We start from the raw sequence: 22,528 nt of genomic DNA, 5'->3' as shown, positions 1-22,528 counted from the left end.
GGGGAGATCATCCAGTTTAAACTGTGACCCTGACTCAACTAACCCCTGAACTGAACTGATCTGCACACTCAGAGAGCTGGCCACAGCCCCTCAATTATACCAGGTTTTTTAAATTAAAGACTTGAACGCTTTCTGCCTGAAGTATTATCTGTTAGGTGTAAAGAAAAGGGCCCTAGTGAACCATCCAAGACATGTGGAACCTTGGGTCATTTGGAATCTCTCTGAAAGAAATCAAGGACAACATCACATTGTAAAAGGTATGTGTTTGTGACAACTGCAGTTGTCATCTTGGACGAGAAGTTATTAAACATTGAGTTATGTTTCAGTTCAGTTGCCAGTGGAACCCGGTAATGCCTTCCCATAGTGACTTGTTATTGCTCAGCAGAATGAATAAGGAAGCTGCTTGTACAAGAGTGCCCCTTGTTTCTCTGTGGTTCATTTGGTGAACTTTCACTGAATTCAGGCAAAATAAAAATGATGTTATTTGTGAGAGGAAACAGCCCTCAGTTCACACAGTTTGAAGTACTTGCTTTATCAAAAGGTTCCAGAATCGACTTCACTTTGTGTAAAATAAGCAGCTGGGAGACATCACTAAAATGAACACAAACACAACCTCCTATGACCCTCACCAAGTTTCTATCTTGGCCAATATTTATCCTTCAACAAAACCAAAACAGTCTTGTTGCGATCAGATTCCTTTTTGTGGGAGCTTGCTGTGCTCAGTGTGGCTGCCATACTTCCTCTGATACAGCAGGAGCTCCACCTCACAGAGTATTTGGTTGGTTGGCAAAGTCCTTCAGGGACAGCAAGTTGCTCCTTTTTTCTACATTCCCAATTAATTAACAGAAAGTTAAAGAGATGGCGCGGATTCTGCAAATCTTCAAATATAACCTCAGTCAAATTGGAACACAACAAGGGAGGGAGGGATTGTTGAGTTGTCTGGGTTCCCTGGTTACCCCACTACCCCAGTCTAGAAGAGTTGTATTCCAATCTGAGTTCCACTCCTCAGGAACAAGGATGGCATGACAGAGTTCATTCATCCACACTTCGGATAGGGCTTAAGGGGAGCAAATTACTCAACTTTGACTTTTTATCCTTGTGTGTGGAAATAAAAATCACTGGAAATACTCAGCACCTGTCGAGAGACAGGCAGAGGTAAAGCTCCAACCTAGAGGTAAACTTGAAAGGGTTCAGAAAAGATTCACATCAATGATGCCAGGGTTGGGGGGTTTGAGCCAAAGGGAGAGGCTGAACAGGCTGGGGCTGTTTTCCCTGGAGTGTCAGAGGCTGAGGGGTAACCTTATAGAGGTTTATAAAATCATGAGGGGCATGGATAGGGTAAATAGCCAAGGTCTTTTTCCTGGGTTGGGGGAATCCAGAACTAGAGGGCATAGGTTTAGGGTGAGAGGGGAAAGATATAAAAGAGACCTAAGGCGCAACTTTTTCATACAGAGGGTGGTGCCTGTATGGAATAAGTTGCAAGAGGAAGGGGTGGAGGCTGGTATAATTACAACATTTAAAAGACATCTGGATGGGTATATGAACAGGAAGGGTTGAGAGGGATATGGGCCAAGTACTGGCAAATGGGACCAGATTAGGTCACATCTGTTCAGCATGGACGAGTTGGACCGAAGAGTCTGTGTCCGTGCTGTACATCTCTATGACTCTATGACTATTCTTTAGATCTGAAAGGAGGTAGATGGATTTTTAAAAAATGATGGATAGGGACAGGATGGAGGAGAGGAGAAATTAAGGTGAAGAGCATACTCAAAGGGCCAAATGGCCTTCCCCTCCTCCTATGTTTCTAAGTAACAAAATGCCATGGAATCTAAGATGGCCTAATGGTGTTATTGCTGGACTATTAATCCAGAGACTGAAGTAATGTTTTGGGGATATGGCAAATAGTGGAATTTGAATCCAAAAACAATCTAATGGCAAATGACTACTGATGGCCATTGTCGATTGTTGGAAAACCCTATCTGGTTCACTAATGTTCTTCAAGGAAGGAAATCTGCCATCCTTACCTGGTCTGTGTGATTAGGAATGGGCAATAAAGTGACACCTACATCGCATGAATGAATAAGAAAAGAGGTAATGTTTGAGGTAAAGAAACAAAACATTGGTGCAGAGTAAGTGTTAATTGCTGAATAAATGAACAGCAATGTCTAAAATCAAAAGTGTGAAACAAAACTGTGACAGAAAGGAAAATCACAATGCAGGACCACTTTTGTGATTTGGCATTGAATTTCCTGTTGAATCTCGAAGGGTGACAAGAGAAACAGCTGGGAGCTGACCACTCCCTCAACGACACAAGGCTCCAATGTCAATGTCAAGTGAGATACCATTAGGAGTGTTGAAGAAGACCTTACCCATTTTCCTGGTGGTCCATGATGTAGTGGTCCAGCTCTGTACCAGGGAGGGGCTGTACTGGCGGAGGTGGCAGGGGCACGTTGGACCAGTTGGAGCTGGCATTCTTGTGGGGCTTGATGCTGCTTTTGTTTTTCTTCTTCTTCCCACCTTTTCCACCTGCAAAGTGTCACAAGAAATGGCGTCACTCTCCGGTGAGCTAGTCCACTCAGGAAATGCCTTCAGATCAAAGGTTGCCCTCCATGTGCGCTCACTAGTCAGTTTACAAAACAGAAACAATGCACTTGGTGTGCCACCCTCACCAACTCCATCCCCCCACTTTATCCCAACCCATCAAAATATCCTTCCCTTCCGTTTTCCCTTGTGTCTTTATCTCGTTTATCATTAAATATGAATACATTCACGATTTCATGGGAGTGCGTTTCCACATTATCCTTATTTCCTGGGTTAAAAATCATTACTTCTGAATTCCTGATTGAGTTTACAAATGACTATCGCAGATTAATGGTTACAGTGCAACAAGTGAAAGCATCTCCTCTAGCTTCCTGCTAAAGCCCTTTCATCATATGGAGAGGCATTTCCTGGTTCATGGGGTGGGGAACAGTGCAGGGTGTGGGACATGGGGACTGCAGGCGTGTGGGTGGGGGACAGTGCAGGGTGTGGGACATGGGGACTGCAGGCTTGTGGGTGGGGACAGTGCAGGGTGTGGGACATGGGGACTGCGAGCGTGTGGGTGGGGGACAGTGCAGGGTGTGGGACATGGGGACTGCAGGCGTGTGGGTGGGGGACAGTGCAGGGTGTGGGACATGGGGACTGCGAGCGTGTGGGTGGGGGACAGCGCAGGGTGTGGAACATGGGGACTGCGAGTATGTGGGTGGGGGACAGCGCAGGGTGTGGGGCATGGGGACTGCGAGCGTGTGGGTGGGGGACAGCGCAGGGTGTGGAACATGGGGACTGCGAGTATGTGGGTGGGGGACAGCGCAGGGTGTGGGGCATGGGGACTGCGAGCGTGTGGGTGGGGGACAGTGCAGGGTGTGGGACATGGGGACTGCAGGCATGTGGGTGGGGGATAGTGCAGGGTGTGGGCCATGTGGACTGCGGGTGTGTGGGTGGGGGACAGTGCAGAGTGTGGGACATGGGGACTGAGAGCGTGTGGGTGGGGGACAGTGCAGGGTATGGAACATGGGGACTGCGAGCGTGTGGGTGGGGGACAGTGCAGGGTGTGGGACATGGGAACCGCGGGCTTATGGGTGGCGACAGTGCAGGGTGTGGGACATGGGGACTGCGAGCGTGAGGGTGGGGGACAGTGCAGGGTGTGGGACATGGGGACTGCAGGCGTGTGGGTGGGGGACAGCGCAGGGTGTGGGGCATGGGGACTGCGAGCGTGTGGGTGGGGGACAGTGCAGGGTGTGGGACATGGGAACCACGGGCTTATGGGTGGCGACAGTGCATGGTGTGGGACATGGGGACTGCGAGCGTGAGGGTGGGGGACAGTGCAGGGTGTGGGACATGGGGACTGTGAGCGTGAGGGTGGGGGACAGTGCAGGGTGTGGGACATGGGGACTGCGAGCGTGTGGGTGGGGGACATTGCAGGGTGTGGGACATGGAGACCGCAGGCGTGTGGGTGGGCACAGTGCAGGGTGTGGGACATGGGGAGTGTGAACATATGGGTGGGGGACAGTGCAGGATGTGGGACATGGGGACTGCGGGCGTGTGGGTGGGAACTGTGCAGGGTGTGGGACATGGGGACTGCGGGCGTGTGGGTGGGAACTGTGCAGGATGTGGGACATGGGGACTGCGGGCGTGTGGGTGGGAACTGTGCAGGATGTGGGACATGGGGACTGCGGGTGTGTGGGTGGGGGACAGTGCAGGGTGTGGGACATGGGGACTGAGGGCGTGTGGGTGGGAACTGTGCAGGATGTGGGACATGGGGACTGCGGGTGTGTGGGTGGGGGACAGTGCAGGGTGTGGGACATGGGGACTGCGGGCGTGTGGGTGGGGACACTGCAGGGTGTGGGACATGGGGATTGCGGGCGTGTGGGTGGGGACAGTGCAGGGTGTGGGACATGGGGACTGTGGGTGTGTGGGTGGGGGTCAGTGCAGGGTGTGGGACATGGGGACTGTGGGCGTGTGGGTGGGGGACAGTGCAGGGTGTGGGACATGGGGACTGTGGGCGTGTGGGTGGGGGACAGTGCAGGGTGTGGGACATAGGGACTGCAGGCGTGTGGGTGGGGGACAGTGCAGGGTGTGGGACATGGGGACTGTGGGCGTGTGGGTGGGGGACAGTGCAGGGTGTGGGACATGGGGATTGCGAGTGTGTGGTTGGGGGACAGTGCAGGGTGTGGGACATCGGGACTGCGAGCGTGTGGGTGGGGACAGTGCAGGGTGTGGGACATGGGGACTGCGGGCGTGTGGGTGGGGACAGTGCAGGTGTGGGACATCGGGACTGCGAGCGTGTGGGTGGGGACTGTGCAGGGTGTGGGACATGGGAACTGTGGGTGTGGGTGGGGATAGTGTAGGGTGTGGGTCATGTGGACTGCGGGTGTGTGGGTGGGGGACAGTGCAGGGTGTGGGACATGTGGACTGTGAGCGTGTGGGTGGGGGACAGTGCAGGGTGTGGGACATGCGGACTATGGACGTGTGGGTGGGGGACAGTGCAGGGTGTGGGATATGTGGACTGCGGGCGTGTGGGTGGGGACAGTGCAAGGTGTGTGACATGGGGACTGCAGGCGTGTGGGTGGGGGACAGTGCAGGGTGTGGGATATGTGGACTGCGGGCGTGTGGGTGGGGACAGTGCAAGGTGTGTGACATGGGGACTGCGGGCGTGTGGGTGGGGACAGTGCAAGGTATGGGACATGGGGACTGCAAGCGTGTGGGTGGGGGACAATGCAGAGTGCGGAACATGGGGACTGCGGGCGTGAGGACGGGAACAGTGCAGGGTATGGGACATGTGGACTACAGGCGTGTGGGTGGGGTCAGTGCAGGGTGTGGGACATGGGGACGCTGGGCGTGTGGGTGGGCACAATGCAGGGTGTGGGCCATGGGGACTGTGGGCGTGAGGGTGAGGGCAGTGCAGGGCGTGGGACATGGGGACAGCGAGCGTGTGGGTGGGGAAAGTGCAGGGTCTGGGTCATGGCGACTGCGGGCGTGTGGGTGAGGGACAGTGCAGGGTGTGGGACATGGGGTCTGCGGGCGTGTGGGTCGGGGACAGTGCAGGGTGTGGGACATGGGAACTGCGGACGTGTGGGTGGGGGACAGTGCAGGGTGTGGGACATGGGGTCTGCGGGCATGTGGGTCGGGGTCAGTGCAGGGAGTGGGACATGGGAACCGCGGGCATATGGGTGGGGGACAGTGCAGGGTGTGGGACATGGGGACGCTGGGCATGTGGGTGGGGGAGAGTGCAGAGTGTGGGACATGGGGTCTGCGGGCGTGTGGGTCGGGGACAGTGCAGGGTGTGGGACATGGGAACCGCGGGCATATGGGTGGGGGACAGTGCAGGGTGTGGGACATGGGGACGCTGGGCATGTGGGTGGGGGAGAGTGCAGGGTGTGGGACATGGGGTCTGCGGGCGTGTGGGTCGGGGACAGTGCAGGGTGTGGGACATGGGAACTGCGGACGTGTGGGTGGGGGACAGTGCAGGGTGTGGGACATGGGGTCTGCGGGCATGTGGGTCGGGGACAGTGCAGGGAGTGGGACATGGGAACCGCGGGCATATGGGTGGGGGACAGTGCAGGGTGTGGGACATGGGGACGCTGGGCATGTGGGTGGGGGAGAGTGCAGAGTGTGGGACATGGGGACTGAGAGCGTGAGGGTGGGGGACAGTGCAGGATGTGGGACATGGGGACAGCGGATGTGTGGGTGGGGACAGTGCAGGGTGTGGGACATGGGGATTGCGAGCGTGTGGGTGGGGGACTGTGCAGGGTGTGGGACATGGGGTCTGCGGGCATGTGGGTCGGGGACAGTGCAGGGAGTGGGACATGGGAACCGCGGGCATATGGGTGGGGGACAGTGCAGGGTGTGGGACATGGGGACGCTGGGCATGTGGGTGGGGACAGTGCAGGGTGTGGGACATGGGGACTGCGAGCGTGTGGGTGGGGGACAGTGCAGGGTGTGGGACATGGGGATTGAGAGCGTGAGGGTGGGGGACGGGGCAGGGTGTGGGACATGGGGACTGCGGGAGTGTGGATGGGGGACAGTGCAGGATGTGGGACATGGGGACAGCGGATGTGTGGGTGGGGACAGTGCAGGGTGTGGGACATAGGGACTGTGGGTGGGGTCATTGCAGGGTGTGGGACATGGGGACTGCGGGTGTGTGGGTGGGGGACAGTGCAGGGAGTGGGACATGGAGACTGTGAGCGTTTGGGAGGGGGACAATGCAGGGAGTGGGACATGGAGACTGAGGGTGTGTGGGTGGGGGCAGTGCAGGGTGTGGGACATGGGGACAGCGAGCGTGTGGGTGGGGACAGTGCAGGGTGTGGGACATGGGGACTGCGGGCGTGTGGGTGGGGAACATTGCAAAGATTGGGACATGGGGACCGCGGGCGTGTGGGTGGGGACAGTGCAGGGTGTGGGCCATGGGGACTGCGGGCGTGTGGGTCGGGGACAGTGCAGGGTGTGGGACATGGGGTCTGCGGGCGTGTGGGTCGGGGACAGTGCAGGGAGTGGGACATGGGAACCGCGGGCTTATGGGTAGGGACAGTGCAGGGTGTGGAACATGGGGACTGCGAGCGTGTGGGTGGGGGACAGTGCAGGGTGTGGGACATGGGGCGCTGGGCGTGTGGGTGGGGGAGAGTGCAGGGTGTGGGACATGGGGACTGAGAGCGTGAGGGTGGGGGACAGGGCAGGGTGTGGAACATGGGGACTGCGGGAGTGTGGATGGGGGACAGTGCAGGGTGTGGGACATGGGGATTGCGAGCGTGTGGGTGGGGGACTGTGCAGGGTGTGGGACATAGGGACTGTGGGTGTGTGGGTGGGGGACAGTGCAGGGTGTGGGACATGGGGACTGAGAGCGTGTGGGTGGGGACAGTGCAGGGTGTGGGACATGGGGACTGCGAGCGTGTGGGTGGGGGACAGTGCAGGGTGTGGGACATGGGGACTGAAAGCGTGTGGGTGGGGGACAGTGCAGGATGTGGGACATGGAGACTGAGAGCGTGTGGGTGGGGACAGTGCAGGGTGTGGAACACGGGATATGTGACCGTGTGGGTGGGGGACTGTGCAGGGTGTGGGACATGGGGTCTGCGGGCGTGTGGGTGGGGTCAGTGCAGGGTGTGGGACATGGGGACTGTGTGCGTGTGGATGGGGGACAGTGCAGGGTGTGGGACATGGGGACCGTGGGCGTGTGGGTGGGGACAGTGCAGGGTGTGGGCCATGGGGACTGAGAGCGTGTGGGTGGGGACAGTGCAGGGTGTGGAACACGGGATATGTGACCGTGTGGGTGGGGGACTGTGCAGGGTGTGGGACATGGGGTCTGCGGGCGTGTGGGTGGGGTCAGTGCAGGGTGTGGGACATGGGGACTGTGTGCGTGTGGGCGGGGGACTGTGCCGGGTGTGGGACATGGGAACTGTGAGCGTTTGGGTGGGGGACATTGCAGGGAGTGGAACATGGAGAGTGCGGGTGTGTGGGTGGGGGCAGTCCAGGGTGTGGGACATGGGGACCGCGGGCGTGTGGGTGGGGGACAGTGCAGGGTGTGGGACATGGGGACTGAGAGCGTGTGGCTGGGGACAGTGTAGGGTGTGGGACATGGGGACAGCGGATGTGTGGGTGGGGACAGTGCAGGGTGTGGGACTTGGGGATTGCGAGCGTGTGGGTGGGGGACATTGCAGGGAGTGGGACATGGGGCTTGCGAGCGTGTGGGCGGGGGACAATGCAGGGTGTGGGACATGGGGACTGCGGGCGTGTGGATGGGGGACAGTGCAGGGTGTGGGACATGGGGACTGCGGGCGTGTGGGTGGGGACAGTGCAGGGTGTGGGACATGGGGACTGCGGGCTTGTGGGTGGGGACAGTGCAAGGTGTGGGACATGGGGACTGCGGGCGTGTGGGTGGGGACAGTGCTGGGCGTGGGACATGGGGACTGCGGGTGTGTGGGTGGGGGAAGTGCAGGGTGTGGGACATGGGGATTGCGAGCGTGTGGGTGGGGGACAGTGCAGGGTGTGGGACATGGGGACTGCGGGCGTGTGGGTGGGGAAAGTGCAGGGCGCGGGACATGGGGGCTGCGGGCTTGTGGGTGGGGACAGTGCAGGGTGTGGGACATGGGGACTGCGGGCTTGTGAGTGGGGACAGTGCAAGGTGAGGGACATGGGGACTGCGGGCGTGTGGGTGGGGACAGTGCTGGGCGTGGGACATGGGGACTGCGGGTGTGTGGGTGGGGGAAGTGCAGGGTGTGGGACATGGGGATTGCAAGCGTGTGGGTGGGGGACAGCGCAGGGTGTGGGACATAGGGACTGCGGGCTTGTGGGTGGATGACAGTGCAGGGTGTGGGACATGGGGACTGCGCGCGTGTGGGTGGGGACAGTGCAGGGTGTGGGACATGGGGACTGCGCGCGTGTGGGTGGGGACAGTGCAGGATGTGGGACATGGGGACTGCGCGTGTGTGGGTGGGGGACAGTGCAGGGTGTGGGACATGGGGACTTTGGGCGTGTGGGTGGGGACAGTGCAGGGTGTGGGACTTGGGGACTGAGAGCGTGTGGGTGGGGGACAGTGCAGGGTGTGGGTCATGGGGACGGCTGGCGTGTGGGTGGGGACAGTGCTGGGCGTGGGACATGGGGACTGCGGGTGTGTGGGTGGGGGAAGTGCAGGGTGTGGGACATGGGGATTGCAAGCGTGTGGGTGGGGGACAGTGCAGGGTGTGGGACATAGGGACTGCAGGCTTGTGGGTGGGGACAGTGCAGGGTGTGGGACATGGGGACTGCGAGCGTGTGGGTGGGGACAGTGCAGGGTGTGGGACATGGGGACTGCGGGCATGTGGGTGGGGGACAGTGCAGGGTGTGGGACATGGGGACTGCAAGCGTGTGGGTGGGGACAGTGCAGGGTGTGGGACATGGGGACTGCGGGCGTGTGGGTGGGGGACATTGCAAAGATTGGGACATGGGGACCGCGGGCGTGTGGGTGGGGACAGTGCAGTGTGTGGGACATGGGGACTGCGAGCATGTGGGTGGGGGACAGTGCAGGATGTGGGACATGGGGACTGCGAGCGTGTGGGTGGGGGACAGTGCAGTATGTGCGACATGGGGACTGCGGGTGTGTGGGTGGGGAACAGTGCAGGGTGTGGGACATGGGGACTGCGGGCGTGTGGGTGGGGGACAGTGCCGGGTGTGGGACATGGGGAGACAGGCCCGTGGGTGGGGGACAGTGCAGGGTGTGGGACATAGGGTCTGCGGGTGTGTGGGTGGGGAACAGTGCAGGGTGTGGGACATGGGGACTGCGGGCGTGTGGGTGGGGGACAGTGCCGGGTGTGGGACATGGGGAGACAGGCCCGTGGGTGGGGGACAGTGCAGGGTGTGGGACATAGGGTCTGCGGGCGTGTGGGTGGGGACAGTGCAGGGTGTGGGACATGGGGACTGCGAGTGTGTGGGTAGGGGACAGTGCAGAGTGTGGGACATGGGGTCTGCGGACATGTGGGTGGGGGACAGTGCAGGGTGTGGGACATGGAGACTGAGAGCGTGTGGGTGGGGACTGTGCAGGGTGTGGGACATGGGGACTGCGAGCGTGTGGGTGGGGGACAGTGCAGGGTGTGGGACATGGGGACTGAGAGCGTGTGGGTGGGCACTGTGCAGGGTGTGGGACATGGGGACTGCGAGCGTGTGGGTGGGGGACAGTGCAGGGTGTGGGACATGGGGACTGAAAGCGTGTGGGTGGGGGACAGTGCAGGGTGTGGGACATGGGGACTGTGGGCGTGTGGCTGGGGACAGTTCTGGATGTGGGACATGGGGACTGCAGGCGTGTGGGTGGGGACTGTGCAGAGTGTGTGGACATGGGGACTGCGAGCGTGAGGGTGGGGGACAGTGCAGGATGTGGGACTTGGGCTTTGTGAGCATGTGGGTGGGGACAGTGCAGGGTGTGGGACTTGGGGACTGCGGGCGTGTGGGTGGGGGACAGTGCAGGGTGTGTGACATAGGGACTGTGGGTGGGGTCAGTGCAGGGTGTGGGATATGTGGACTGCGGGCGTGTGGGTGGGGGACAGTGCAGGGTGTGTGACATGGGGAGACAGGCCCGTGGGTGGGGGACAGTGCAGGTTGTGGGATATGTGGACTGCGGGCGTGTGGGTGGGGACATTACTGGGTGTGGGACATGGGGACGCTGGGCGTGTGGGTGGGGGACAGTGTAGGATGTGGGACATGGAGACTGCGAGCGTGTGGGTGGGGGACAGTGCACGGTGTGGGACATGGGGACTGAGAGCGTGAGGGTGTGGGACAGGGCAGGGTGTGGGACATGGGGACCACGGGCGTGTGGGTGGGGACAGTGTAGGGTGTGGGCCATGGGGACTGTGTGCGTGTGGATGGGGGACAGTGCAGGGTGTGGGACATGGGGACCGCGGGCGTGTGGGTGGGGACAGTGCAGGGTGTGGGACATGGGGACTGTGTGCGTGTGGATGGGGGACAGTGCAAGGTGTGGGACATGGGGACTGCGGGCGTGTGGGTGGGGACAGTGCAGGGTGTGGGACATGGGGACTGTGTGTGTGTGTGTGGGGGACATTGCAAAGATTGGGACATGGGGACCGCGGGCGTGTGGGTGGGGACAGTGCAGGGTGTGGGCCATGGGGACTGTGTGCGTGTGGATGGGGGACAGTGCAGGATGTGGGACATGGGGACTGCGAGCGTGTGGGTGGGGGACATTGCAAGGATTGGGACATGGGGACTCTGAGAGTGTGGGTGGGGGACAGTGCAGGGAGTGGGACATGGAGACTGCGGGTGTGTGGGTGGGGGCAGTGCAGGGTGTGGGACATGGGGACAGCGAGCGTGTGGGTGGGGACAGTGCAGGGTGTGGGACATGGGGACTGTGTGTGTGTGTGTGGGGGACATTGCAAAGATTGGGACATGGGGACCGCGGGCGTGTGGGTGGGGACAGTGCAGGGTGTGGGACATGGGGACTGAGCGCGTGTGGGTGGGGACAGTGCAGGATGTGGGACATGGGGACTGCGCGTGTGTGGGTGGGGGACAGTGCAGGGTGTGGGACATGGGGACTGCGAGCGTGTGGGTGGGAACAGTGCAAGGTGTGGGACATGGGGACTGCGGGCGTGGGTGGGGACAGTGCAGGGTGTGGGACTTGGGGATTGCGAGCGTGTGGGTGGGGGACAGTGCAGGGTGTGGGACATGGGGATTGCGAGCGTGTGGGTGGGGGACAGTGCAGGGTGTGGGACATGGGGATTGCGAGCGTGTGGGTTGGGGACAGTGCAGGGTGTGGGACATGGGGACTGCGGGCTTGTGGGTGGGGACAGTGCAGGGTGTGGGACATGGGGACTGCGGGCTTGTGAGTGGGGACAGTGCAAGGTGTGGGACATGGGGACTGCGGGCGTGTGGGTGGGGGAAGTGCAGTGTGTGGGACATGGGGATTGCAAGCGTGTGGGTGGGGGACAGTGCTGGGCGTGCGACATGGGGACTGCGGGTGTGTGGGTGGGGGAAGTGCAGTGTGTGGGACATGGGGATTGCAAGCGTGTGGGTGGGGGACAGTGCAGGGTGTGGGACATAGGGACTGCGGGCTTGTGGGTGGATGACAGTGCAGGGTGTGGGACATGGGGACTGCGAGCGTGTGGGTGGGGACAGTGCAGGGTGTGGGACATGGGGACTGTGTGTGTGTGTGTGGGGGACATTGCAAAGATTGGGACATGGGGACCGCGGGCGTGTGGGTGGGGACAGTGCAGGGTGTGGGCCATGGGGACTGTGTGCGTGTGGATGGGGGACAGTGCAGGATGTGGGACATGGGGACTGCGAGCGTGTGGGTGGGGGACATTGCAAGGATTGGGACATGGGGACTCTGAGCGTGTGGGTGGGGGACAGTGCAGGGAGTGGGACATGGAGACTGCGGGTGTGTGGGTGGGGGCAGTGCAGGGTGTGGGACATGGGGACAGCGAGCGTGTGGGTGGGGAAAGTGCAGGGTCTGGGTCATGGGGACTGCGGGTGTGTGGGTGGGAACAGTGCAAGATGTGGGACATGGGGATTGCGGGCGTGTGGGTGGGGGACAGTGCAGGGTGTGGGACATGGGAACTGCGGGCGTGTGGGTGGGGGACAGTGCAGGGTGTGGGACATGGGGTCTGCGGGCGTGTGGGTCGGGGACAGTGCAGGGAGTGGGACATGGGAACCGCGGGCTTATGGGTAGGGACAGTGCAGGGTGTGGAACATGGGGACTGCGAGCGTGTGGGTGGGGGACAGTGCAGGGTGTGGGACATGGGGACGCTGGGCGTGTGGGTGGGGGAGAGTGCAGGGTGTGGGACATGGGGACTGAGAGCGTGAGGGTGGGGGACAGGGCAGGGTGTGGAACATGGGGACTGCGGGAGTGTGGGTGGGGGACAGGGCAGGGTGTGGGACATGGGGACTGAAAGGGTGTGGGTGGGGGACAGTGCAGGATGTGGGACATGGAGACTGAGAGCGTGTGGGTGGGGACAGTGCAGGGTGTGGAACACGGGATATGTGACCGTGTGGGTGGGGGACAGTGCAGGGTGTGGGACATGGGGACTGAGAGCGTGTGGCTGGGGACAGTGTAGGGTGTGGGACATGGGGACAGCGGATGTGTGGGTGGGGACAGTGCAGGGTGTGGGACTTGGGGATTGCGAGCGTGTGGGTGGGGGACATTGCAGGGAGTGGGACATGGGGCTTGCGAGCGTGTGGGCGGGGGACAATGCAGGGTGTGGGACATGGGGACTGCGGGCGTGTGGATGGGGGACAGTGCAGGGTGTGGGACATGGGGACTGCGGGCGTGTGGGTGGGGACAGTGCAGGGTGTGGGACATGGGGACTGCGGGCTTGTGGGTGGGGACAGTGCAAGGTGTGGGACATGGGGACTGCGGGCGTGTGGGTGGGGACAGTGCTGGGCGTGGGACATGGGGACTGCGGGTGTGTGGGTGGGGGAAGTGCAGGGTGTGGGACATGGGGATTGCGAGCGTGTGGGTGGGGGACAGTGCAGGGTGTGGGACATGGGGACTGCGGGCGTGTGGGTGGGGAAAGTGCAGGGCGCGGGACATGGGGGCTGCGGGCTTGTGGGTGGGGACAGTGCAGGGTGTGGGACATGGGGACTGCGGGCTTGTGAGTGGGGACAGTGCAAGGTGAGGGACATGGGGACTGCGGGCGTGTGGGTGGGGACAGTGCTGTGCGTGGGACATGGGGACTGCGGGTGTGTGGGTGGGGGAAGTGCAGGGTGTGGGACATGGGGATTGCAAGCGTGTGGGTGGGGGACAGCGCAGGGTGTGGGACATAGGGACTGCGGGCTTGTGGGTGGATGACAGTGCAGGGTGTGGGACATGGGGACTGCGCGCGTGTGGGTGGGGACAGTGCAGGGTGTGGGACATGGGGACTGCGCGCGTGTGGGTGGGGACAGTGCAGGATGTGGGACATGGGGACTGCGCGTGTGTGGGTGGGGGACAGTGCAGGGTGTGGGACATGGGGACTTTGGGCGTGTGGGTGGGGACAGTGCAGGGTGTGGGACTTGGGGACTGAGAGCGTGTGGGTGGGGGACAGTGCAGGGTGTGGGTCATGGGGACGGCTGGCGTGTGGGTGGGGACAGTGCTGGGCGTGGGACATGGGGACTGCGGGTGTGTGGGTGGGGGAAGTGCAGGGTGTGGGACATGGGGATTGCAAGCGTGTGGGTGGGGGACAGTGCAGGGTGTGGGACATAGGGACTGCAGGCTTGTGGGTGGGGACAGTGCAGGGTGTGGGACATGGGGACTGCGAGCGTGTGGGTGGGGACAGTGCAGGGTGTGGGACATGGGGACTGCGGGCATGTGGGTGGGGGACAGTGCAGGGTGTGGGACATGGGGACTGCAAGCGTGTGGGTGGGGACAGTGCAGGGTGTGGGACATGGGGACTGCGGGCGTGTGGGTGGGGGACATTGCAAAGATTGGGACATGGGGACCGCGGGCGTGTGGGTGGGGACAGTGCAGTGTGTGGGACATGGGGACTGCGAGCATGTGGGTGGGGGACAGTGCAGGATGTGGGACATGGGGACTGCGAGCGTGTGGGTGGGGGACAGTGCAGTATGTGCGACATGGGGACTGCGGGTGTGTGGGTGGGGAACAGTGCAGGGTGTGGGACATGGGGACTGCGGGCGTGTGGGTGGGGGACAGTGCCGGGTGTGGGACATGGGGAGACAGGCCCGTGGGTGGGGGACAGTGCAGGGTGTGGGACATAGGGTCTGCGGGTGTGTGGGTGGGGAACAGTGCAGGGTGTGGGACATGGGGACTGCGGGCGTGTGGGTGGGGGACAGTGCCGGGTGTGGGACATGGGGAGACAGGCCCGTGGGTGGGGGACAGTGCAGGGTGTGGGACATAGGGTCTGCGGGCGTGTGGGTGGGGACAGTGCAGGGTGTGGGACATGGGGACTGCGAGTGTGTGGGTAGGGGACAGTGCAGAGTGTGGGACATGGGGTCTGCGGACATGTGGGTGGGGGACAGTGCAGGGTGTGGGACATGGAGACTGAGAGCGTGTGGGTGGGGACTGTGCAGGGTGTGGGACATGGGGACTGCGAGCGTGTGGGTGGGGGACAGTGCAGGGTGTGGGACATGGGGACTGAGAGCGTGTGGGTGGGCACTGTGCAGGGTGTGGGACATGGGGACTGCGAGCGTGTGGGTGGGGGACAGTGCAGGGTGTGGGACATGGGGACTGAAAGCGTGTGGGTGGGGGACAGTGCAGGGTGTGGGACATGGGGACTGTGGGCGTGTGGCTGGGGACAGTTCTGGATGTGGGACATGGGGACTGCAGGCGTGTGGGTGGGGACTGTGCAGAGTGTGTGGACATGGGGACTGCGAGCGTGAGGGTGGGGGACAGTGCAGGATGTGGGACTTGGGCTTTGTGAGCATGTGGGTGGGGACAGTGCAGGGTGTGGGACTTGGGGACTGCGGGCGTGTGGGTGGGGGACAGTGCAGGGTGTGTGACATAGGGACTGTGGGTGGGGTCAGTGCAGGGTGTGGGATATGTGGACTGCGGGCGTGTGGGTGGGGGACAGTGCAGGGTGTGTGACATGGGGAGACAGGCCCGTGGGTGGGGGACAGTGCAGGTTGTGGGATATGTGGACTGCGGGCGTGTGGGTGGGGACATTACTGGGTGTGGGACATGGGGACGCTGGGCGTGTGGGTGGGGGACAGTGTAGGATGTGGGACATGGAGACTGCGAGCGTGTGGGTGGGGGACAGTGCACGGTGTGGGACATGGGGACTGAGAGCGTGAGGGTGTGGGACAGGGCAGGGTGTGGGACATGGGGACCACGGGCGTGTGGGTGGGGACAGTGTAGGGTGTGGGCCATGGGGACTGTGTGCGTGTGGATGGGGGACAGTGCAGGGTGTGGGACATGGGGACCGCGGGCGTGTGGGTGGGGACAGTGCAGGGTGTGGGACATGGGGACTGTGTGCGTGTGGATGGGGGACAGTGCAAGGTGTGGGACATGGGGACTGCGGGCGTGTGGGTGGGGACAGTGCAGGGTGTGGGACATGGGGACTGTGTGTGTGTGTGTGGGGGACATTGCAAAGATTGGGACATGGGGACCGCGGGCGTGTGGGTGGGGACAGTGCAGGGTGTGGGCCATGGGGACTGTGTGCGTGTGGATGGGGGACAGTGCAGGATGTGGGACATGGGGACTGCGAGCGTGTGGGTGGGGGACATTGCAAGGATTGGGACATGGGGACTCTGAGAGTGTGGGTGGGGGACAGTGCAGGGAGTGGGACATGGAGACTGCGGGTGTGTGGGTGGGGGCAGTGCAGGGTGTGGGACATGGGGACAGCGAGCGTGTGGGTGGGGACAGTGCAGGGTGTGGGACATGGGGACTGTGTGTGTGTGTGTGGGGGACATTGCAAAGATTGGGACATGGGGACCGCGGGCGTGTGGGTGGGGACAGTGCAGGGTGTGGGACATGGGGACTGAGCGCGTGTGGGTGGGGACAGTGCAGGATGTGGGACATGGGGACTGCGCGTGTGTGGGTGGGGGACAGTGCAGGGTGTGGGACATGGGGACTGCGAGCGTGTGGGTGGGAACAGTGCAAGGTGTGGGACATGGGGACTGCGGGCGTGGGTGGGGACAGTGCAGGGTGTGGGACTTGGGGATTGCGAGCGTGTGGGTGGGGGACAGTGCAGGGTGTGGGACATGGGGATTGCGAGCGTGTGGGTGGGGGACAGTGCAGGGTGTGGGACATGGGGATTGCGAGCGTGTGGGTTGGGGACAGTGCAGGGTGTGGGACATGGGGACTGCGGGCTTGTGGGTGGGGACAGTGCAGGGTGTGGGACATGGGGACTGCGGGCTTGTGAGTGGGGACAGTGCAAGGTGTGGGACATGGGGACTGCGGGCGTGTGGGTGGGGGAAGTGCAGTGTGTGGGACATGGGGATTGCAAGCGTGTGGGTGGGGGACAGTGCTGGGCGTGCGACATGGGGACTGCGGGTGTGTGGGTGGGGGAAGTGCAGTGTGTGGGACATGGGGATTGCAAGCGTGTGGGTGGGGGACAGTGCAGGGTGTGGGACATAGGGACTGCGGGCTTGTGGGTGGATGACAGTGCAGGGTGTGGGACATGGGGACTGCGAGCGTGTGGGTGGGGACAGTGCAGGGTGTGGGACATGGGGACTGTGTGTGTGTGTGTGGGGGACATTGCAAAGATTGGGACATGGGGACCGCGGGCGTGTGGGTGGGGACAGTGCAGGGTGTGGGCCATGGGGACTGTGTGCGTGTGGATGGGGGACAGTGCAGGATGTGGGACATGGGGACTGCGAGCGTGTGGGTGGGGGACATTGCAAGGATTGGGACATGGGGACTCTGAGCGTGTGGGTGGGGGACAGTGCAGGGAGTGGGACATGGAGACTGCGGGTGTGTGGGTGGGGGCAGTGCAGGGTGTGGGACATGGGGACAGCGAGCGTGTGGGTGGGGAAAGTGCAGGGTCTGGGTCATGGGGACTGCGGGTGTGTGGGTGGGAACAGTGCAAGATGTGGGACATGGGGATTGCGGGCGTGTGGGTGGGGGACAGTGCAGGGTGTGGGACATGGGAACTGCGGGCGTGTGGGTGGGGGACAGTGCAGGGTGTGGGACATGGGGTCTGCGGGCGTGTGGGTCGGGGACAGTGCAGGGAGTGGGACATGGGAACCGCGGGCTTATGGGTAGGGACAGTGCAGGGTGTGGAACATGGGGACTGCGAGCGTGTGGGTGGGGGACAGTGCAGGGTGTGGGACATGGGGACGCTGGGCGTGTGGGTGGGGGAGAGTGCAGGGTGTGGGACATGGGGACTGAGAGCGTGAGGGTGGGGGACAGGGCAGGGTGTGGAACATGGGGACTGCGGGAGTGTGGGTGGGGGACAGGGCAGGGTGTGGGACATGGGGACTGAAAGGGTGTGGGTGGGGGACAGTGCAGGATGTGGGACATGGAGACTGAGAGCGTGTGGGTGGGGACAGTGCAGGGTGTGGAACACGGGATATGTGACCGTGTGGGTGGGGGACTGTGCAGGGTGTGGGACATGGGGACTGTGGGTGTGTGGGTGGGGGACAGTGCAGGGTGTGGGACATGGGGACTGAGAGCGTGTGGGTGGGGACCGTGCAGGGTGTGGGACATGGGGACTGCGAGCGTGTGGGTGGGGGACAGTGCAGGGTGTGGGACATGGAGATTGAGAGCGTGTGGGTGGGGACAGTGCAGGGTGTGGGACACGGGATATGTGACCGTGTGGGTGGGGGACAGTGCAGGGTGTGGGACATGGGGACTGAAAGGGTGTGGGTGGGGGACAGTGCAGGATGTGGGACATGGAGACTGAGAGCGTGTGGGTGGGGACAGTGCAGGGTGTGGGACACGGGATATGTGACCGTGTGGGTGGGGGACAGTGCAGGGTGTGTGACATGGGGAGACAGGCCCGTGGGTGGGGGACCGTGCAGGTTGTGGGTCATGGGGACCGCGGGCGTGTGGATGGGGGACTGTGCCGGGTGTGGGACATGGGGACTGCGGGTGTGTGGGTGGGGGCAGTGCAGGGTGTGGGACATGGGGACAGCGAGCGTGTGGGTGGGGACAGTGCAGGCTGTGGGACATGGGCTTTGTGGGCGTGTGGTAGGGGAAAGTGCAGGGTGTGGGTCATGGGGACTGCGGGCTTGTGGGTGGGGACAGTGCAGGGTGTGGGACTTGGGGACTGAGAGCGTGTGGGTGGGGACAGTGCAGGGTGTGGGACATGGGGACGGAGAGCGTGTGGCTGGGGACAGTGTAGGGTGTGGGACATGGGGACAGCGGATGTGTGGGTGGGGACAGTGCAGGGTGTGGGACTTGGGGATTGCGAGCGTGTGGGTGGGGGACAGTGCAGGGTGTGGGACATGGGGATTGCGAGCGTGTGGGTGGGGGACAGTGCAGGGGGTGGGACATGGGGATTGCGAGCGTGTGGGTGGGGGACAGTGCAGGGTGTGGGACATGGGGACTGCGGGCTTGTGGGTGGGGACAGTGCAGGGTGTGGGACATGGGGACTGCGGGCTTGTGAGTGGGGACAGTGCAAGGTGTGGGACATGGGGACTGCGGGCGTGTGGGTGGGGACAGTGCTGGGCGTGGGACATGGGGACTGCGGGTGTGTGGGTGGGGGAAGTGCAGGGTGTGGGACATGGGGATTGCAAGCGTGTGGGTGGGGGACAGTGCAGGGTGTGGGACATAGGGACTGCGCGTGTGTGGGTGGGGGACAGTGCAGGGTGTGGGACATGGGGACTGCGGGCTTGTGGGTGGATGACAGTGCAGGGTGTGGGACATGGGGACTGCGCGCGTGTGGGTGGGGACAGTGCAGGGTGTGGGACATGGGGACTGCGCGCGTGTGGGTGGGGACAGTGCAGGATGTGGGACATGGGGACTGCGCGTGTGTGGGTGGGGGACAGTGCAGGGTGTGGGACATGGGGACTTTGGGCGTGTGGGTGGGGACAGTGCAGGGTGTGGGACTTGGGGACTGAGAGCGTGTGGGTGGGGGACAGTGCAGGGTGTGGGTCATGGGGACGGCTGGCGTGTGGGTGGGGACAGTGCTGGGCGTGGGACATGGGGACTGCGGGTGTGTGGGTGGGGGAAGTGCAGGGTGTGGGACATGGGGATTGCAAGCGTGTGGGTGGGGGACAGTGCAGGGTGTGGGACATAGGGACTGCAGGCTTGTGGGTGGGGACAGTGCAGGGTGTGGGACATGGGGACTGCGAGCGTGTGGGTGGGGACAGTGCAGGGTGTGGGACATGGGGACTGCGGGCATGTGGGTGGGGGACAGTGCAGGGTGTGGGACATGTGGACTGCAAGCGTGTGGGTGGGGACAGTGCAGGGTGTGGGACATGGGGACTGTGGGCGTGTGGCTGGGGACAGTGCTGGATGTGGGACATGGGGACTGCAGGCGTGTGGGTGGGGACTGTGCAGAGTGTGTGGACATGGGGACTGCGAGCGTGAGGGTGGGGGACAGTGCAGGATGTGGGACTTGGGCTTTGTGAGCATGTGGGTGGGGACAGTGCAGGGTGTGGGACTTGGGGACTGCGGGCGTGTGGGTGGGGGACAGTGCAGGGTGTGTGACATAGGGACTGTGGGTGGGGTCAGTGCAGGGTGTGGGATATGTGGACTGCGGGCGTGTGGGTGGGGGACAGTGCAGGGTGTGTGACATGGGGAGACAGGCCCGTGGGTGGGGGACAGTGCAGGTTGTGGGATATGTGGACTGCGGGCGTGTGGGTGGGGACATTACTGGGTGTGGGACATGGGGACGCTGGGCGTGTGGGTGGGGGACAGTGTAGGATGTGGGACATGGAGACTGCGAGCGTGTGGGTGGGGGACAGTGCACGGTGTGGGACATGGGGACTGAGAGCGTGAGGGTGTGGGACAGGGCAGGGTGTGGGACATGGGGACCACGGGCGTGTGGGTGGGGACAGTGTAGGGTGTGGGCCATGGGGACTGTGTGCGTGTGGATGGGGGACAGTGCAGGGTGTGGGACATGGGGACCGCGGGCGTGTGGGTGGGGACAGTGCAGGGTGTGGGACATGGGGACTGTGTGCGTGTGGATGGGGGACAGTGCAAGGTGTGGGACATGGGGACTGCGGGCGTGTGGGTGGGGACAGTGCAGGGTGTGGGACATGGGGACTGTGTGTGTGTGTGTGGGGGACATTGCAAAGATTGGGACATGGGGACCGCGGGCGTGTGGGTGGGGACAGTGCAGGGTGTGGGCCATGGGGACTGTGTGCGTGTGGATGGGGGACAGTGCCGGATGTGGGACATGGGGACTGCGAGCGTGTGGGTGGGGGACATTGCAAGGATTGGGACATGGGGACTCTGAGCGTGTGGGTGGGGGACAGTGCAGGGAGTGGGACATGGAGACTGCGGGTGTGTGGGTGGGGGCAGTGCAGGGTGTGGGACATGGGGACAGCGAGCGTGTGGGTGGGGACAGTGCAGGGTGTGGGACATGGGGACTGTGTGTGTGTGTGTGGGGGACATTGCAAAGATTGGGACATGGGGACCGCGGGAGTGTGGGTGGGGACAGTGCAGGGTGTGGGACATGGGGACTGAGCGCGTGTGGGTGGGGACAGTGCAGGATGTGGGACATGGGGACTGCGCGTGTGTGGGTGGGGGACAGTGCAGGGTGTGGGACATGGGGACTGCGAGCGTGTGGGTGGGAACAGTGCAAGGTGTGGGACATGGGGACAGCGGGCGTGTGGGTGGGGGACAGTGCAGGGTGTGGGACATGGGGATTGCGAGCGTGTTGGTGGGGGACAGTGCAGGGTGTGGGACATGGGGATTGCGAGCGTGTGGGTTGGGGACAGTGCAGGGTGTGGGACATGGGGACTGCGGGCTTGTGGGTGGGGACAGTGCAGGGTGTGGGACATGGGGACTGCGGGCTTGTGAGTGGGGACAGTGCAAGGTGTGGGACATGGGGACTGCGGGCGTGTGGGTGGGGGAAGTGCAGTGTGTGGGACATGGGGATTGCAAGCGTGTGGGTGGGGGACAGTGCTGGGCGTGCGACATGGGGACTGCGGGTGTGTGGGTGGGGGAAGTGCAGTGTGTGGGACATGGGGATTGCAAGCGTGTGGGTGGGGGACAGTGCAGGGTGTGGGACATAGGGACTGCGGGCTTGTGGGTGGATGACAGTGCAGGGTGTGGGACATGGGGACTGCGAGCGTGTGGGTGGGGACAGTGCAGGGTGTGGGACATGGGGACTGTGTGTGTGTGTGTGGGGGACATTGCAAAGATTGGGACATAGGGACCGCGGGCGTGTGGGTGGGGACAGTGCAGGGTGTGGGCCATGGGGACTGTGTGCGTGTGGATGGGGGACAGTGCAGGATGTGGGACATGGGGACTGCGAGCGTGTGGGTGGGGGACATTGCAAGGATTGGGACATGGGGACTCTGAGCGTGTGGGTGGGGGACAGTGCAGGGAGTGGGACATGGAGACTGCGGGTGTGTGGGTGGGGGCAGTGCAGGGTGTGGGACATGGGGACAGCGAGCGTGTGGGTGGGGAAAGTGCAGGGTCTGGGTCATGGGGACTGCGGGTGTGTGGGTGGGAACAGTGCAAGATGTGGGACATGGGGATTGCGGGCGTGTGGGTGGGGGACAGTGCAGGGTGTGGGACATGGGAACTGCGGGCGTGTGGGTGGGGGACAGTGCAGGGTGTGGAACATGGGGACTGCGAGCGTGTGGGTGGGGGACAGTGCAGGGTGTGGGACATGGGGACGCTGGGCGTGTGGGTGGGGGAGAGTGCAGGGTGTGGGACATGGGGACTGAGAGCGTGAGGGTGGGGGACAGGGCAGGGTGTGGAACATGGGGACTGCGGGAGTGTGGGTGGGGGACAGGGCAGGGTGTGGGACATGGGGACTGAAAGGGTGTGGGTGGGGGACAGTGCAGGATGTGGGACATGGAGACTGAGAGCGTGTGGGTGGGGACAGTGCAGGGTGTGGAACACGGGATATGTGACCGTGTGGGTGGGGGACTGTGCAGGGTGTGGGACATGGGGACTGTGGGTGTGTGGGTGGGGGACAGTGCAGGGTGTGGGACATGGGGACTGAGAGCGTGTGGGTGGGGA

At 62.9% G+C, this 22,528-nt stretch overlaps 1 protein-coding gene across 8 annotated transcripts in view; it reads right to left on the bottom strand.

Annotated features, from left to right (window-relative positions):
• robo2 (roundabout, axon guidance receptor, homolog 2 (Drosophila)) overlaps nt 1-22,528 on the bottom strand; it is a 1,634,458-nt gene that overhangs the window by 66,897 nt on the left and 1,545,033 nt on the right. For all 8 annotated transcript variants that reach the window (XM_072585780.1, XM_072585785.1, XM_072585784.1 and 5 more), the window contains one exon: nt 2,370-2,526. In XM_072585780.1, coding sequence (XP_072441881.1) covers nt 2,370-2,526 — 157 coding nt within the window. The remainder of the gene's footprint in view (nt 1-2,369; nt 2,527-22,528) is intronic.

This window comes from Chiloscyllium punctatum, chromosome 15 (assembly GCF_047496795.1).
Source record: "Chiloscyllium punctatum isolate Juve2018m chromosome 15, sChiPun1.3, whole genome shotgun sequence".
In the NCBI taxonomy this organism is placed as follows: domain Eukaryota; kingdom Metazoa; phylum Chordata; class Chondrichthyes; order Orectolobiformes; family Hemiscylliidae; genus Chiloscyllium; species Chiloscyllium punctatum.
Note: the sequence above shows the minus strand (reverse complement) of the source record. Positions and strands in the feature narration are given on the sequence as shown.